General features: G+C 40.2%; 1 protein-coding gene across 1 annotated transcript in view; it reads left to right on the top strand.

Annotated features, from left to right (window-relative positions):
- Positions 1-3083: 3083 nt before the first annotated feature.
- Positions 3084-19914, top strand: part of KNG1 (kininogen 1) — a gene marked incomplete at both ends in the record, with an annotated part of 30518 nt that continues 13687 nt past the window's right edge. The window contains 5 exons of the mRNA XM_080696731.1: positions 3084-3278; positions 5861-5971; positions 8960-9044; positions 15115-15287; positions 18148-18255. Of these exons, the coding sequence (XP_080552857.1) occupies positions 3084-3278; positions 5861-5971; positions 8960-9044; positions 15115-15287; positions 18148-18255 (672 nt within the window). The remainder of the gene's footprint in view (positions 3279-5860; positions 5972-8959; positions 9045-15114; positions 15288-18147; positions 18256-19914) is intronic.

Below are 19914 nucleotides of genomic sequence, written 5' to 3'. Positions count from 1 at the left end.
GATAGGAGCAAATATCTGCTTGAGAGGCATGTGAATGCGAAGTTCTCATGCTGTATTCACTTAGAAATGTAACCAGAAAGTTTAAAGGTATCTCCAGTTTGAACTGATGGTTTCTTGGCTTATTCTTCACTGCTTATGCTTTGTTAATTGTTCTGTGTAAGAATAAAAGCTAGAATGAGACTTGGAGTTTTGCTACGTGCCTAAGCGAGCTGTAGCCCTCCGCTCATCTTAAAGACATCTTGCCTGCTGACTCTTCCTCAGCGACCCCATTCACCTGCTGACCACCAGCATATATGTTAGTAAAATTGATAGTGAAACCTTGTATGAATGTAACTCTGTCTGAATTGTTCTCTTCCTCAATTCATTTTTTCTTCCCTCCTCTCTTTCTCAATCCCCTTTCACTATTTTACTGTTTTCTCTCCTCATTTGACTGAAGTCAGTCCCTAATTCCATTCATTTTCCTGCAAATGATATGATTTTGTTTTTCTTTGTGGCACAGTAAAGCTCTATTATGTGTATATATTACAATTTTATTATCCATTCATCTACTGATGAACACCTAAGTTGGTTCCATAATTTGGCTATTGTGAATCGGGCTGCTATAAACATGGGTACGCATATATCATTATAGTACTCTAACTTCAATTCCTTTGGAAAGTTTCCAAGGAGTGGTATTGCTGGGTCATATGGGTGTTCTATTCTTAAACGTTTGAGGTGCCTTCATACTATTTCTAAGGTAGTTGCACTAATTTACAATCCTACCAATAGTATATAAGAGTTCCTATTTCCACACATTCTCACCAGCATTTATTACCATTTGTGTTCTTTATCTTTGCCATTCTATTTGGAGTTAGATGGGATCTCAGGGGATTTTTTTTTATTTGCATTTTCCAGTTGCTAGTGATGTGAACATTTTTTCCTATGTTTGTTGATAATTTGTATTTGTTCTTTTGAGAAGTATCTATTCATTTCAGTACCCTTTTTGTGTTAAACTTTTTAATTCTTTATATATTCTAGATATTAGTCCTCTCTAACAGAAATAGATGGTAAAGATTTTCTACAAATTTGTAGGCACTCTCTTCAGACTCTTGAGTGCATCCTTTGCTACACAAATAACTTCTATATTTCTGCTGATACTCCTTTCCTTTCAGCCTAAAAACTTATCCATATCTCTTTCATCCTTGATGTTCCTACACATCCCTACACTGGAATCTGCTTTCTGCCTTACTATGTATCTGAAAGTACTTTAGTAAGTCTGAAATTCTTACCATTCCCTTCTAATATTAGATGCACTTTATAAGAATCAATGCCAGGCCCTGAACATATGTTATTTATCTAACTCCTAAAAACAATCGTACTAGGATATTATGATTTTCCACATTTTACAGGTGAGGAAACCAAGATGAAAAGTTGTGTGACCTTGTCTTGCTCAGGGTCATATAGCAGTTAAGTAGTAAAGGGGCCTGCAATCCAGTTTGGACTTTCTATCAAAAACATGTTCCCACCATACCATTACATGGGTCATCCAGCCCACATTGACCCCTACTTTTCAGGGGCCCCTATTGTTCTTGATAGAATAACTAGCTTAGAAATGGTGTCCACCTGGAAGGCCACACCTGCAATCCTAGTACTTGGGAGGCTGAGATAGGAAGATCTTAGGTTGAAACAAACCAACCTTAGCAACTTAGCAAGACCCTTAGCAACTTAGCAAGGTCCTCAATAAGTTAGAGAGACCCTGTTTCAAATTTTTTAAAAAACTATGGCTAGGGTGTAGTTCAGAGGTAGAGTTCCCCAAAGTTCAATCTCCAGTAGCCAAAAATAAATAAATAAATAAATAAAAGCCCAAACAAAAACAACAACAAAGAACTCAGCATAAACATTCTTTTTCCCTTTTGGTTATACTTGAAAGCAAACATCTACTGAGGGCTAAAAAATATCTTTAAGCTGAGTATGGTGGCACATGCATGTAATCCTAGTACTTGAGAGGCTGAGTCAAGAGGACCACTGGTTCAAGATCAGCCTCAACAAGTAGTGAGACTCATCAAACTAGGAAGATTCTGTTTCAAAATAAAATTTAAAAATAGGGCTGGCAGTGTAGCTCAGAGGTAGAATGCCCTTGGGTTCAATTCCAAGTACTACACATAAACACACACACACACATACACACACACACACACACACAGAGAGAGAGAGAGAGAGAGAGAGAGAGAGAGAGAGAGAGAGAGGGAGAAATATCTTTAACCTTTAATCTTTCCAAACAATCCAACTTTATCAAAAAGATTCTTTAGGCTTGGTAATGAAAGACACCCATATCTACCAAACCAGAAAAAAAAGAAACAAGGATGGGGCTCCAGTCAACCCATCTATTCTTATCCTTTTCTTATCCCCTCCATCCTGGAGAGAATTTTCTTATATAGAACAAATACAGTTGAGCACAGAGAAGATAGCTTAGCCAGAGACCAGATAAGATGCCCATAGTTTATTTTCAGTTCTGCCAGTGTCCTAGGTAGAACTCTCAGAGCCCAGTTCATGCCCTTATGATTGGGCTTCCTAGGAGCCCAATTACATATGCCATATATTCGATAGCAATTTGCTTTTGTGCAGACAGATATCCTGCAAAGAAAGTCTGCACATTGTACTCATTGTTATATTATTTACATATGTAGTGACCTTCAGAAATGACTTTGGGTAAGTCACAAGGGAATAACAGAGCTACTTGGTGAGTTTTTTTTTTTCTTTCTTTCAGTGAGTTCAACTCCAATTTGCTATACAAAGTTGCACAATCACTTGGAAATGGGCCACGTGCTCCTATGTGTTTCCCAAAGGCAAATAGGAGGTCAACAACCCCAGTGTTGTAATGTTCCAGCCTGGAATCTGATTTGATACCCCAAAGAGCCATTTGTCCTTTTGGAAGAGAGCAAACAGTGCATGGCAGCAGGGATCAGAGTGTTAAGGCCCCAAAAGTTGAAGCGAAGAAAGAAGAGGACAAGACAAGAGCCTGGAGACTCCGACAATCTGAATCAGAGTTGCTACCAGATTCTGATGAAAGCATCTTTCAGACTCTAGAGGGAGACTATTGAATCATGAAGCTAATTACTATCCTTTTCCTCTGCTCTAGGCTGCTACCAAGTTTAACTCAGGAATCCGTCACCGAGGAAATTGATTGCAATGATGAGGATGTGTTTAAGGCTGTGGATGCTGCTTTGAAGAAGTATAACAAAAGGAATGAAAATAGCAACCAGTTTGTGCTATACCGTGTAACTGAGGTCACTAAGATGGTGAGTAAGCTGTGTTCTATCTTAAAGTCACTTGGGAATTGTGGTATCACTCAGGAAAGAAGATCTCTTTGTGTCACACACACATGCATGCACACACACCACTCCCACCAACCCACCACCATCACCATCAACAACAACTACCAGAGAGCTGGTAATCAAAGGTAGGAGCTTACTGCTTTTAGAAAAGGCCAACACTACTCTGTCCTAAAGGTAGAGGCCAGGGTAGACTAGTCCTTGAGCAATCAAGACTGGCTTCCTGTGCTATCAGAGAAAGCCAAAGCCTAGAATTAAATGAAACAGAGGCAGGAGGAGAAGGTTAAAACTAAGCAGAGAGGAGAAGCCTGGTGTTCTGTTGGCCCATAGCAAGAAGATTCACTGGTTCTCTGGCCCTAGACTGAAACACAGAGACCTCTAAACCTTAAATGAAAGGGAATTCCTTGTTGGTTATGTCTAAGAGGAATGATATCATCTAACCAGGAATGATATTATCCTGGTTCTACAGCATTAGACAAAATATCGACCTTAAAATCTTCCTGGATAAATGCATCAAGCTTAATAGCAATGTTGTGGTGTATTTTTAATTTACTTTTGTCTCTACATTGATGCACTCAATGTTTCTCCTACAGGATGTAGGAGATATGTACTGACTAGATGCATGTATTCACAAAATACAAGCCTTTCAATAATTTGTTTAAATTTTACTATCAAAGACTATATTTCTCTGAGTTAGTTAAGCAACTGGTTACTTCCCAGTACATGTAGTTTTTGTTGTTCTTTGTTTTTTTTTTTTTTTTTTTTTTTTTGGCTTCGCGGTCCAGTGTAGTAGAATAAGGAAGTCTGCTTCTTAGTGCTCTCAGGCAGAGGTTTATTGGTGGTGTCTTCATCAGCTGACATTGTGGAAAGTGTGGGTTTTGTTCTAAAATGTCCACATCGTCCTGTTTCATATTTACATTGCCATGTGGGTACAGCTGCCACCACCTGCTGCTTCTTAGACCTGCAGCATTAGCAAAGTGGAAGGAAGCTTGGAGATCATCTCCATTGATTTGATTATGTCCCAGATACAAGTACTGTGTGCAGGCAGGCTCTGGGACCAAGGATGTGGGGCAGGCTCTGCCTCCCTGAGGTTGTGAGGCTGTCTGGGACATGCCCTGTCTATATGGGGACTCCATGCTCTTAACTATAAAGTGAAACAACATACCCTCCGAAGTCCCTCACTACTCTGACCTGTCAGGATTCTACATTTGAAAACACATCTAAGCACCTTTGTACTCTAAATCTTATTGTATGACATCTTAGAAAACTTAGGTCACCAAAGAAGGGAACTGACAAAGTCCACAACATCTTACATTACTCAAGGCTATGCTTTGAAAATATACAAAGTGCTTTCAAAGTGTATATGGCTTCTTTAAGCCATATACAAGGAGCACATGTTATATGATTCCATTGCTATGGAATGTCTAGAGTAGGAAGGTACATAGAGACAGAAAGTAGGTTATTGGTTTCCAAGGGTCTGGAGGCAAAGAAGAATGGGAAGAACTGCTAATAACTGCTAATGGGCACAGAGTTTTTTTGGGGGGGCAATAAAATAATCTATAATAGATTGTGGCAATAGATTGTGGCAATAGCTGTAACTATAAATAAATTAACTGTATACTTCAAGTGGGTGAATTATATGGCAAGTGAATATTATCTAAATATAATGGAAAAATTAGAAAATAAAACAGCAAATAAACATACTATAATCGCTTATAATTAATCCTACCATATAAAGATAACTGTTATCATTAAAAAAATAAACATATGTGTTCTTTTTTTGTAAAAGTAATATATGTTTATTAGGGGGGAAAGTCAAACAATTTAGAAATGTTTGTTTAAAGAAGAAAGTGCAAGATAATTATAATCACATCACTGAGAGACTAACATTGTAACTGATTGCTGCAATCTCCCCAAACTTTTTTTTTGGGGGGGTGGTCTGGGGATGGAACCCAGGGACATTCAACCTCCGAGCTACACCCCTGCCCTATTTTTTATTCTTTATTTTGAGACAGGGTCTCACTGAGTTGCAGAGGGCCTCACTAAGTAGCTGAGGCTGTCTGTGTACCGCGATCCTCCTGTCTCAGCCTCCCAAATACTGGGATTACAGGTGTACCCAGACTTTTTAAATACCTAAATGTACATATAAATTTTTTATTACCAAAAATGGGTTAATACTATGGCAACTGCTTTGTAACCTTGTGTGTGTGTGTGTGTGTGTGTGTGTGAGTGTGTGGTACTGGGGATTGCACCCAGGGGCATTCTAACCTCAGTGTATACAGCTATCTATTTTCACTTTTTATTTTGAAACGAGGTCTTGCTAAGTTGCTGAGGCTGGCCTTGAACCTGTGATCTTTCTATCTCAGCCTCCCAAGTAGTGGGTTTACAGGCATCCTGTCTGGCAATATTTAGATTTTTAGTGAATAGTTGGCTCTCACTAAATGAAATCAAATTAAGATTGATATTCATAACTCCACCAGAATCCACTCATATTAGTAGTTGTTGGGTCCACTAGATGAACTCTAAATATCATTGACTGCTTTCTTCAGGTTGGCTCTGAAACATTCTATTCCTTCAAGTATCAAATCAAGGAAGGCGACTGTCCTGTTCAAAGTGGCAAAGCCTGGCAAGACTGTGACTACAAGGACACTGAGGAAGCTGTGAGTAGCTGCTGATTCCCCAGCTCCCACGCTCCAGCTGCTGGGGGATTAAATTTAAATTTTATTAATTTAAAAACTGATACAGTGGGCGTGGTAGTGTATGATTGCAATTCCAGCATTTGGGAGGCTGAGACAGGAGGATCGCAGTTTGTGGACAGCCTCAGCTACTTAGTGAGGCCCTTTGCAGCTCAGTGAGACTCTTTAAAATAAAGAATAAAAAATAGGGGGCTGGGGGTGTAGCTCAGAGGTAGAATGCCCCTGAGTTCCATTCCCAATACCGCAAAAAATATATATATATAAAAATTTTTTTTGAAAAACCTGATACATAAAAACAAACAAAAACATGTACATGTTTATGGGGTACTATTTGAAGTAATACATGCACGCATTGTATAAAATTTAAATCAGGGTAAACATCTCTATCTCTTCAAGCATTTGCCATTTGTTGATAGTGACAACATTCAAATTCTGTTCTAGCTTTTTGAAATACATAGTATACAGTTATCTACTGTCACCCTGCTGTGCAATAGCAAGCCAGAACTTCTTGCTTCGTATCTAACTATGATTTAATACCCAGCTATTGACCCATCCTGTCCCTGCCTCTCTGTTCCTCTCCCCAGACTCTGTTAACCACCATTCTAGTCTCAAGTTCCATGAGATCAACCTTTTGAGATTCCATGTGAGTGAGTGCATGTGGTGCTTGTCTGTCTGTGCCTGCTTTACATCACTTCACATATGATTTCCAGATCTATCCAGCCATTCATGTTGTCACAAGTGATGACTACATCCTTTTTTTTTAATGGCTGAACAACATTCCATTGTTTGTCTGTACCACATTTTCTTCTTCCATTTATCAGTTTTGTTTTTTTTAACTTGTGCAGGGATTATTAATAATGTTGAGATCATTTATGAGGGAGGCTTATAACCCTTCAAATGTGTAGAAAAGTCAGAGGCATAATATCTTGTGTAGATAGACAAATCATATAGAAGTTAAATAAAAATGCCCTCCCATGGGAAGGGATCCTAGTGACCAACCAGTACATGTGAGTGAGACCCCAGGGAGACAACATATCAACATTTGGGCTGAGCTCAAGGTCCGATGAGATGAGAAGGTGGTGTTTCAATTATGCAGTCCTCAGTATGAATCTTCACTTTATCTCCACCTAGCTGGGTGAAGGCAGGACGACTGCTTGACCTCTGTGAACTGGTGTTCTCCCTAATGAAAGGGAGAAAATGTAGACCTCATCAAGCTGTTGGAGGATAAAATTAAATAAGTTAGGCTAAGGATCTTGTCAACAATGGCTTTGTTAACCAAATGCCAAACACATGCCAGGCATATCAGGGCTGGTTATGTTGCTTGGTTAAAGAAGGTTACAGTTAGCACCTGTTGAGAAACAAGCCTCTTTTTGTAGTTCATGAATTCCCTTCTTTTATGTCAGAATATTGGAGCTGGGCCTGGTGATTCATATGTATAATCCCAGTACTTGGTAGGCTGAGACAGAGATTGCAAGTTCGAGGCCAGCTTCAGAAACTTAGTGAGACCTTGTTTCATATATATATTTATATACATTTTAAAAATCGGTGCATTGTAATTATTCATCATACTGAGGATTAGAGTGATGGTCATGTACATGCACAGAACTTTGTTGTTTCCCTCCAGATCCCACCTTCTTCCTCTCCTTCCCTGTACATATCATTGAGAGTGATAATTTTATATACACACAGAGCACTATATAAACTGTTATCTCCATTATATCTCTATCCCTCCTCCTTCCTCTTCTAAAACCTCTCCATCACTCCAGTGGATTTTCTACCTTTTTGTCTTCATTTCCCTATTTCTATCTAGCTTCCACATATGCAAAAAAAAAAAAAAATACAACTTTTTCCTTTTGGAGACTGGCTAATCTCACTTAACATAATATTCTTTCAAGCTCCATCCATTTTCCTGCAAATGACAGTTGAATTGATCACAAAACTGTGGTATACACACATCATAGAATTTTATTCAGTGAGATTCTATTTCAAAATAAAAAATAAAATATTGCTGGAGGCATAGCTCAGAGGTAGAAGGCCCCTGGGTTCAATTACCAATATGATAATAAAAAAATAATGATATTCTCTGTGTGTTTTGAACAAGACAGTCACCTGCAGTTATGAACAGGCCTCGGAGTCTATGTCAGGAGAGCAGGGTGGTGGTGCTGGTTCCACCCTCAGTGAGCTCGTCTGGCAGGTGGGGGTAACCAGCTGCTGTGCCCAGTACTGCCTGCCTCAGGGCTGTGGGGATGAAGAGAGGGGCCTCCACCCAACACAATAGTGTCTCTGTGAGTGAAGAACGACAAGACAGAACAAGACAAACACACTTAAAGGACAAGTGGACAGCTGACGGCTATTAGTGCCTATGGTGTGCTGGGCCTCCATTGGGAACCTTTGGTGTGTTTGCACATTATCTTCATAACAATCCTGTGAAAATGAGGTAAAATCTGTCCCAGAAATGTCAGCAACAGTGCCATTTGCAGTGTGGGGAGCACGGGCTAACTGAGTAAATTGACTCAGAGCGGCAAAGGGACTGGACGAGGTAACAGCTAGAATCTGCAGAGCTGGAGCTGACGACACTGATGCCGGGGTCCTTGCTCTTCTAGCAGGTGAAGCTGAAATTGATGTGAATTGTAGTAACCCACGCAAACTGAGAGGTGGGGTGAGCGCAGAGGTTAGCAGGCTGGTTCTGAGCGGTGTGTGCATTTTGGTGCAAAAGAAGTATCTCTGGGGCTCTAAACATGTGGGCCTGAAACCCTTACCATTTATACAGCTCTGATACATTGTGAATAGCATGGTCCATAAAAAAATAATTGCTAGGCTCTTGTGTCTTCAAACTCTGTTATGAAATTATCTTTGCAAGTTTTTGTTCTTCATAGCCATAGTTAGCCACAGTTCTAGGTGGACTTCTCCACTGAACAGATAAGGGTAAATGGTCTCCGTCTTTTCTTTTAGGCCACAGGAGAATGCACAGCAACCGTGGGGAAGAGGGGGAGCACGAAATTCTCCGTGGCTACCCAGACCTGCCAGATCACCCCAGGTATGATACACAAGGTGGACTGCCTTGAAGGTGGGGAGGGAGATCCACCATTCCTAGGTATCAGACACATGACCAGGCTTGTCCCCCTTCCAGAGGGCGCCATTAATAGTGCCATTTGCTCTGTGAGGGAGTGCTGGGATGTGGGTAGAACTGCAGAGTCCTGCGAGGGGGCCAGGTTTCTGTCCTTGTCACCTCAGAACTATTTCCACACTCTTCCTCGTGCACCACGTTGTACCGGGTGTGCGCCAGGACAAAGGCTGAGGAGACACAGCCTGCCTTCTGTTGTGGGTGGCATCCTAGACTGAGGTAGGCACAGGCCTGAGTCAGCCCTGGCCTGTGGCCCTCACGGCCCCTTTCCACCTTCTTCACCTCCTTCCTTCTGTAGAGAGGAATGTAATAGTGGTTCCACCTCACAAGGTTGGTGTGAGAGAATGAGATGGGATACTTGATGGCACAATGCCTCTCACTCATGATGCATTAATAACCTGAGCCAGGAGTGGTGGTGCACCACTGTAATCACACTACTTGGGAAGCAGAGACAGGAGGATTGCAGGTTGGAGGCCAGTGTGTGGTAACTTAGCAAGATCCTGCTTCAAAATAAAAGGAAATAGGGCTGGGGTATATCTCAGTGGTAGAACCCTCTTGGGTGGAATCCCTAGTATTATTACTACTACTACTAACTACTACTACTACTACTACTAATAATAATAATAATAATAATAATGACCTGAATAAAATGATAGTTAACATCTGTTGAGCATTTTTGTGCCAACCATGGAACTAGGCAGTTTATATGTATCCAATTATTTAATCCTCACAACAACTCTATGAGTTATGTATTGATATCCCCCTTTTTAGATGAAGAAACTGAGGTCTAGAACAGTTAAGTAACTTGCCCAAGATCCAACAGATATTTAGTCATAGTAGACTTTCAGTAAATGAAAATATTTTAGAATATAATTATGGAGCAACTTTACAACCATAGTTAGCTCTTTGCAAATGTAGCAGAAGTGCAAAAGAGCAGGGGACAAGGATGTCTAGGTGCTTTGAAGAACAAAGTCCACCCTGGGATTGACCTCCTGCAAGACTGAGTTTTAGTACATGAGGGATCTGGAACAGTTTCTTCGCAGCCTCTGTTGTATACCACCACAGTGGCAGGTGTCCTGTATACTGGTCTTATTCATTCATATGGAACCTACAAAGGTTATATCCTTTGAGTTCCAGTTCTCACAAGAGGTTGCCTTCACAGAAAGCAGTCCAGAGCAGAAAACAAATCACAAGTAAATAAAAATATTTATTTATTTTATTTTTATTTGTGGTACTGGAATTGAACCCAGGGGCATTCTGCCTCTGAGCTACATTCCCAACTCTTTTTATTTTTTTTATTTTGAAATAGATTCTAGCTAAGTTACTGAAGACCTTACTAAGTTGCTATGTCAGTGCTTAAACCTGCATTCCTCCTGGCTCAGCCTCAAGTACTGAGATTCCTGGTGTATACCTGGCTATTTTAATATTTAAAAAATTTAATATGCTTCTAGTGGTGTATTGTCTCACATCATAATGTAGTTCAGAATGATAGGGACATGCAGGCATACAGTACTTGGTAAGCTTTCCTGTACTACAGCTTCCCCTACACTCCCTCCCCTTCCCCGATACTTCCACCCCCTTTCCTAGACCCCCTCCACCACGCCGCTGTGGTTTCTCCTCCTTTATCTGAAGTCCCTCGTATATCCCAATTGCTCTCTAGCTTCCACATATGAGAGAAAATATATGACTGTTCACTTTCTGTGACTAGCTAATCTCACTTAACATAATGTTCTTTAGGTCCATTTATTTTCCCGAAAATTATGTAATTTTGTTCTTTATTGCTGAGCAGAATTTCATTGTGTGTATATCCCATATTTGTAATCCATTCATCTGTCGATGGACACCTAGGGCAGCTCCCTGATTTGGCTATTGTAAATTGTGCTGTTATAAACATGGACATGCATGCATCATTATAATATTCTGATTTCAATTAAAAAATACCCAGGAATTATATAGCTGGATCATATGGTGGATCCATTCCTAGTTTTCTCAGGGATCTCCACACTGATCTCCATATCAGCTGCACTAATTTGCAATCCCATCAACAGTGTATAAGAGTTCCTATGTTCTCGCATCCTCACCAGTATATGTTGCTGTTTTTATTCTTGCCAGTTGCCATTCTAATTGGGGCTAACAAAAAAAAAAAAAAAAAAAAAAGAAAAGAAAAGAAAAGAAAAGAAAACTCAACCAAAAGACTTCTAGAGCTGATTAACAAATTGATCAAAGTCGCAAGATACAAAATCAATCTACAAAAATAATTAGCTTTTCTATATGCCAATCATAAATCCACTAAAAAAGAAATATAGAAAACAATTTCACTCATGATAACCTCAAAAACAAAAAAATACCTAGGAATAAATCTAACCAAGGGGTAAAAGACCTCTACAATGAAAACTATAAAACATTTAAAAAAAAAGAATTTGAAAATCTTAGAACCTGGAAAGACTTCCCATGCTCTTGGATAAGCAAAATAAATATTATCAAAATGGCCATTCTACCAAAAGTGATCTACAGAGTCAATGCAACCCCTATAAAAATACCAATATCATTCTTCATAGACCAAGAAAATTTTATCATAAATTTTATATGGAGAAATAAAAGACTCAGAATAGCCAAAGCAATTCTCAGTAGTAAGAACCAGGCAGGAGGTATCACAATTCCTGACTTCTAATTATACTACCGAGCTATAGTAATAAAAACAACATGGTATTGGCACAAAAACAGACACATAGACCAATGAAGCAGAACAGAAGATACAAAAACAAATCCACAAGTCATTTTAATTTTTTGAAAGATTTGATTAAATAATTTTATTGAAAGGTATATCCTTTCTTACAAAACATGAGTTAGTTTATTTTAATTTTTTTAAAACAGCTGTATAAATGTTAACCGTCGGGTAGAAAATCAGTCACCTAGATAAACTGAGTGAACATCTTTTTTTGCTCTTCTCACATCAAAAGTCTGTCTTCCCTTCTTATTCCCCACTCAGTCACCTAACAAAAGCTGGCCTGAGACAAAGCAAGTCATCTCTGGTTTATCTCCATCTCCCCTTTGACCTGTATTCATCATTATTTTCAGTAACCATCAGTGATTCTCCCACCTTTCCTATGAATTCCCCTCCAGATTTTATTTTTTTTAGCTTTGTTCATTACTCCAATTCAACATACCTTCTCCAAAGAGAGGAGGGCAAAAGCTATGTATATTTATCCAGAAAAGATTTTTCTGATGCACATTTATGGAGAAAAATCTGAGAAAAGGCTGGGAGGAGAGTTGTGTTGAGCAGCTTTCCAGCGAGCTTTGTCTAACACCCTAGGCCTCCTGTCTGTTTGGATCTACACCCCCATAGGTGAGAAAGCCAGGGACTCAGAAGCAGATGCCCAGCCAGGTGCATCCCTCATTCTACCATTCCGTCCCCCTTTCTCTGGCGTTTGCCTCAACTGAACAGCATGTTAGGGCTTTTTTTTTTTTTTTTTTTTTTTTTTTGGTGATACTGGGGTTCCTGGAAGCCCTTCTACCTCCGGGCAACACTCCCAGACCTATTTTTACATTTTTATTTGGAAACAGGGTCTCCTAAGCCAGTGCGCGCGGCTGGCTTTGAACCTGCACGATCCTCCTGTCTCAGCCTCCCAAGCGCAGGGATTACAAGCATGCACCACCACGCCCAGCTAGGGCTCTCTTTTATAAGCATTATTTGATAACTTATTACAAATTATTTTCAAATATTTTACATTCTTTATCAGAAACTCTTCCCTTGTTCCCCATTCTTACAGAGAACCATTCTTCATTCACTTCGGAGGGTCTATGATACCCTGAACTTTTATGGAGAATGCTGAGTACATGCACTTTCCTGGGGAGAAGCCAGGGAATTCATCAGATCCTCCAGGAAGTCCATGACCCTTCAAATAGAGCTAGTGACTTCTGGATATAGTTGGTAACCCCCAGCCCAGAGCACCGCAACCTCTCTGCTGACTATCCATAAAGCTCTGGTAAAATGGGCCTGTGCCACGTCCCACAGTGCTGCACCTCAATCCATCCTGCTTTCTCAGGAGCCATCCCTCTCTTCTCCTCAGGCCCTCACAGCTCAGGTAACACCTCAGGTCACCTTCATCCATCTTGGCTCAGTAATTTTTTAATTTATTTTTCTCAGAGTCATCCCTGCCCTCACTTTTACTGAATCACAATGAAAGGATTCATCTGTATTTCTGCCTCCTCTGCCCTTAATAAAAGTGACTGTTACTAACACCTCAGTGTCTCCACATAGCCCAGCTCAGCACCTGTCATATGACAGCAGGTGCAAACAAATTTCAAAAGAAGGGGTGTGACTGGCTACCTTTGCCCCGTACATAACGCACTATTTCACTCGCTTTGACCAAAGAGAAAGCCCTTTGCTTTCAGTGCTATCGCATGAAAAAACAAAAGAGCGCCTCACTACCAGATGTGCAACTTTTTCCTCCCAATTGTTTATTTTAGGTGTCGAAACCCAAAATATAAAAATCAGAGGAGCTGGGCATGGTGACACACGCTTGTAATCCCAGCATTTGGGAGGCTGAGACAGGAGGATCACAGTTCAGGGACAGCCTCAGCTACTTAGTGAGGCCCTTTGCAATTCAGTGAGACCCTGTTTCAAAATAAAGAATAAAAAATAGGGCTGGGGATGTAGCTTAGAAGTAGAATGCCTCTGGGTTCCATCCCCAGTATTGCAAAAAAAAAAAAAAAATCAAAGGAATTTAACAATATTGTATCACCTAAAAAATTAAATACCAAGTCTGTCTTTGGATTTTTTTTTTAGTGTTCTAAGAGCAAAGAACATGTTTTTCAGGTCAACATGAAATAAAATATATTAAATCCTGAGCTAGTATTTTTATATACAGTATTGTAGTTTTATAGAAAAGGACAAATTCATGTATTACTTTAATAATTAAAAATGCTTTCAGCTGGGCGTGGTGGCGCACGCTTGTAATAATCCCTGCGCTTGGGAGGCTGAGACAGGAGGATTGCGCAGGTTCGAAGCCAGCCTCAGCTACTTAGTGAGGCTCTAAGCAACTTAGTGAAACCCTGTTTCCAAATAAAATATAAAATGAGACTGGGAGTATAGCCCGGAGGTAGAAAGCCCCTGGGTTCCAACCCCAGTACCACCAAAAAAAAAAAAAAAGGCTTTAAAATAGCCAGGTCTGATAGCACACACTTGTTATCCCAGTATTTGAGAAGCTGAGACAAAAGGATCACAGAGGTTCAAAGCCAGTCTCAGCTACTTAGTGAGGCTCTCAGCAAGTTAGTGAGACCCTGTTTCAAAATAAAGAATAAAAAATAGGGTTGGAGTATAGCTTGGAGGTAGAATGCCCCTGAGTTCAGTCCCTGGTGCCGCAAAAAAAAAAAAAAAAAAAAAAAAAACCCTTAAAATAACTATTAAAATAACTATAAAGAGCCAGGCATGGTGGCCCACACTTGTAATCCCAGCATTTGGGAGGCTGAGACCAGAGGATTGCGATTCGCAGACAGCCTCAGCTACTTGGTGAGGCCCTCTGCAACTAGTGAAACCCTGTTTCAAAGTAAAGAATAAAAAAATAGGACAGGGGATATAGCTCAGAGGTCAAATGCCCTGTGTTCCATCCCCAGACCCAGAAAATAAATAAATAAATAAATAAATAAATAAATAAATAAATAAAAGGGCTGGAATATAGTTCAGTGGTAGGACTCTTGCCTATCATGTAGGGGTTCAACAGTTTTCAGCAACATGCACACATAATGAAGTAAATTTAAAATAATTGTGCATGATATTGTATATATAAAATGTTTCTGAATGAACGGTAGGATTTGTTTTCTCTCTGACTAATAAGCAGTCTTGTGTTCTTGTTTTTTCTAAGGCATATAGGGTTAACTGGAAAGTTTGTTCATCGAGTGCGTCTAAATGATCTTGGTTTACGACTGTACCAGATGCTGGTTTTGCTTGTTAACGCTGCCTTTTTGCCTGCTCTCCGTTAAGCCGAGGGCCCTGTGGTGACGGCGCAGTACACCTGCCTGGGCTGTGTGCATCCCATATCAACCAAGAACCCTGACCTGGAGCCCGTCCTGACTCACGCCATTCAATATTTTAACAACAAGACCGATCATCCCCACCTCTTTGCTCTTGGAGAAGTGAAAAGAGCCCAAAGACAGGTTTGTTTGTTTTTTTTTTTAATTTTTCATATCACATGATATGGTTAAAAATCCCTAGGATCTTTATGGGTAGCATTTCATCACCAAAAATAAACCATTGGTGGATAGAAAATGTCTGATTGTGAAGCTGCATTCCACTCAAGTGAAAGGTTTTCTCTTGGTAGAAGTGAGTGAGATAGTACAATATGTAAAGGAAGAAAGGTTGCTCATCACACCTCCTTCTTTTGAAGATTTTTTTTTTTTTTTGGTGGTACTGGGGTTCCTGGAAGCCCTTGTACCTCCGGGCTACACTCCCAGACCTGTTTTTTATATTTTTATTTGGAAACAGGGTCTCACTAAGTAGCTGAGGCTGGCTTTGAACCTGTGCGATCCTCCTGTCTCTGCCTCCCAAGCGCAGGGATTACAAGCGTGAGCCACCATGCCCGGCACGAAGACTTTTTTTTTTTTAATGAACAAGCAGTCATTGTTATATATTCTTCCCAGAAATGGTGAAATGGTAAAGTCATTCTGCTCTCAAAATTTTAAGAAATCCTTATCAGCATCTTGATTTCATGAGATAAACTTGTCCCCCACATATTAAATTGTATCTAAAAGAGGCTTTTATGACTATGTATCTCCTAAATTATAGCTTGCATATCATCAGAATAAAAAACATTATGTGTGTGTGTGTGTGTGTGTGTGTGTGTGTGTGTGTGTGTGTGTGTGTGTTACTGAGTCCAGGGGCATTCTACCCCTGAGCTATACTCCCAGACCTTTTTTTTTTTTTTAAACAAGGTCTCACTAGGTTGCTGAGGCTGGTCTCCAACTTGTGATCTTCCTGTTTCAGCCTTCCAAGTACCCAAGTACTGTTATTGCAGGTGTGCACCAAAACACTGGGTATAATCTAGTCTTTTCAGCTTCTTATGAGTGATTCACTTTGGTGAGTAACATTCTCTGCATTTAATGTTATGATTTAAATGGTAGGGTTTTTTTTTTCTTATTCAACTGAAGTTTGTTGAATAGAAAAATTAAAACTAATAGGCAGCTTAGTGCAGCTTTAACAAGTTTTTATTACAGAATCAGTAGGAAATAGAGAAGAGAAGGAAAAAGCAGCATGCTGACCCACAATGCTGGAAAACCCGAAAATGAAACTCTGACCGTTTTCGGGACCCCAGCCCTTAAGTAGACTTACTATTGGTATCTTCTTATCAGTGATACCAAGGCAATGGGCTAGTAACTTATTTCTTAGCCAGGTGGTGCTTCTATTGGTTGCTCATCAACTAGGGTGCTTCAAAGCAGCACATGGAGTTTACCTTTCCATACCCAGGCCAGGTTACAGAGGAGAGGAGGTAAACAGAGGCATTGATTGCCTTTATATATGGGCTAAAGGCTTCAGTTGACTCTAAGGCTTTTACTATAGGTTAATCATTAGGATGAAGGGCAAAGAGAGAAGGGCAACTCTGCATTGTAACAGCTGCAGCCCCCTCCCTGCCTGAGTGTCAGCACAGCACTCAGGCCATGACTATATTTTACATTTTGGAAATTGATACCAAAGCAATTTTTCAATACCGGCACATTCCCCCTATTTCTATTAACTTCCTGACACCCATCAGGCCAAAGAGAATGGGAAGGAAGAAAGTCAATCTCGAGCTACGTCCATGCTGAGGGGTCGAAGTGGGGTCCCCGGCCTTGAGGATGTGAGGAAGTCACTTGAGAGGGTTAGATCAGCTGATGTTTTAGGTGTTCATGGCTGTCCAAGGGGCTCTGGCAGATTTTTATCTGGGATTTTATCTGGAGCATCATCTGGAACTTGATGGCTTTAACTCTGTTTTTTAATATTCTGCCTCAGACAGTTGTATTAGCTAGGTAGGGATAGAAGCCTAAAACTGCCAATAAATCAGAGATAGCCACATACCAATTATTCTAAATTTTGTACAGGGGACCATTAACAGCATATGCTATGTTAAGTGACAGAAGAAAGGAGTCAAGGACATTGGTCTCTGTAGGAATTATATGGGCAGAGCCGATTGGAGACTAATCTGGAGGCAATAGGACCCTGAGGATCCCAGGCCCCTGGAGCTGCACCTAGAGCTGTCTGCTTGGCTCTCAGAAGCAAAGTGTAGACTGTAGCCTTTCAAGCTCCTAAAAGCAAAGCTCAGGCTCCAGCCCTCTGGCCGCTGCGAGTTCAGGGCTGCTGGTGTGTGCAAACTACCAGGGCTCGCAGGCCAACGGGGTGCGCATGGGCCACACTGTGAGTGATTGGGCGTTAGAGTTAGTAAATATAGTAAACTATATTGGATCACAAAATCTAATAAAACTTTTTTTCTCTGCAGAGTTGCAGAAGAAATATTTGCTAGGTCTTATTTAATAAAATATGGTAACTCCATTTATTTTTTTTTTCAGATGGGGTGTGCGTGTGTGTGTGTGTGTGTGTGTGTGTGCGCGCGCACACACACACATGCATACATGCACACTGTGAGAGTCTCAAAGTGTTAAATATTTATTCAGTAAATGACTTTTGGGCATGGTGGCGCATGCTTGCAATCCCAGCATTTGGGAGGATGAGACAGGAGGATCACGGTTCATACCAGCCTTAGCTACTTAGTGAGGCCCTTTGCAACTTAGTGAGGCCCTGTTTCAAAATAAAGAATAAAAAAAAATTAGTGCTGGAGGTATAGCTAGGAGGTAGAATGCATCTGGATTCCATCCCCAGTACCGCCAAAAAAAAAAGAAGAAAACTTACTTTTGTCAGGCAATAATAGTTTATATATTTGAGAATTTAGTATACGCCATTCAGTGTTTTAAACTCCTCATGATTTTTTTAAATCTCACTGTGAATAATGTTTAAATGCTTCTTTAAATAATCCCAAACTCGTTGCAGGTGGTGGCTGGATGGAACTATGAAGTTACATACTCCATTGTGCAAACGAATTGTTCCAAGGAGAAATTCCTCTCCTTAACTCCAGAATGCAAGTCCCTCCTGAATGGGGTGAGTAGGCAAAAGTTTAATTGTAAAGTTCTTAGCACTTTGTTTACACAATTTCAAGCATTTAGGCTGTCACTGAAGCATCGCTGACATTCCGCAGACACATGCACAGGTACTCAGGATCCCTGAAGCTCACATCCCTGGAAAGCTCGCTTACCTGGTCAAAGAATCTAAACATCTAGCACTAAGTGTTTACAAACTGTGACCTGGCTAGGAATGGCCCAGAGACAAATGATGGAATTGTGAGGTTTGTCCTTCCCATCTCAAGGACACTGAGCTGCAGACCTGTTTTATCTTCCATGTGCTCAGTGGCCTCTGGTGCTCTCTGCCCCCAGGACAGCCCTCCCTTCAGACTTTCTCTCCTCCCCTCTTATATCTTTATCTTTTGTTTTGTTTTTGGTACTGGGAGTACCCCTGGACATTCCATCTCCAAGCTATCCTTATCCTTTATATTTTTTGAAATAGAGTCTCCCTATGTTGCTAAGGGTCTCACTAAGTTGTTGAGACTGACCTTGAACTTGGGATCCTCCTGTCTCAGCCTCCTAAGTACTCCCAAGAATCCAGAAGTGTTCTATCTCTGAGCTACACCACCAGCCCTATTTTACTTTTTATTTGGAAACAGGGTCTCACTAAGTTGCTGAGTCTGGTTGTGAACTGGGATCCTCCTGTCAGCCTCAGCCTTTAAACACATTCTGAATCTCTAACCCCTTGTGGCCCTTCATAGGACGCAATCTCATCATCTCAGCCACCATTATGCTAAATGGCGCCTCTCATGGTGACAGTGGCTAGAGGATGTTAAGATGGTTAAGCATCCCTTCCCAGGGATGTTTGCATTTTAGCAGAGATTGTCATTTATCCAAAGAATTCCTGAAAGTCTAATCTAGTATTCTGCTCCTGAAGTTCTATTATTTGGGGAAAACAAAGAAAAATCCAGACCACAAGATGTTAATTGTTAATTTTGGTATTATTTTTAATAGGAAAACATTAAAAATAAATTTTATTTTTATTTTTATAGTTTTATTGGTGCATTGTACTCTCACATCATAGTGCAGTTCCTAGTGATATTGATATACATGTACATAGCACTTGGTGGGTAGGCTTCCCCTTAGCTCCTTCCCCACATAGGATATTGAGATTGACATTGGTCATTGGTATTCTCACACATATATATAATGTTGGTGGAAGTAATTTCTTCATTGATCCTCCCTTTCCCCTCCCCTCATTTCTCCCCCAAACCACCTCCCTGGCTCCACTGAAGTTTCTCCTTCATTATCTCAAGTCCCTCTCATATTCCAATTACTCCCTAGCTTCTACATATAGTAGAAACCATATGACCTTTCACTTTCTGTGTCTGGCTAATCTCACTTAACATATGTCATCTGCAGGAAAATGGATGGACCTGGAAAATAAATTTTATATGCACGTTAGGAAGTAGCTAGGAAAATTATAATATATCCATATGGTAGAACACTGTTTATAGAGCTTTTGGTGACAGTAAAATGACGGCAATATGTTAAGTAAAAAGGAAAAAATGGTCAGGATACAAAACTATACATAGAAATTCATCCAAATCTACAAAGTACATTTAAATATAAATATCAAAAGTGATGGAAAACAAATATGCCAAAAATATAATATAATCAACTTTAGGATTATGAGTCT

This window comes from Muscardinus avellanarius (genome assembly GCF_963383645.1).
Source record: "Muscardinus avellanarius genome assembly, chromosome: 5".
Lineage (NCBI taxonomy): Eukaryota > Metazoa > Chordata > Mammalia > Rodentia > Gliridae > Muscardinus > Muscardinus avellanarius.
The sequence above is the reverse complement of the archived record's forward strand: the minus strand, read 5'-3'. Positions and strand labels throughout refer to the sequence as shown.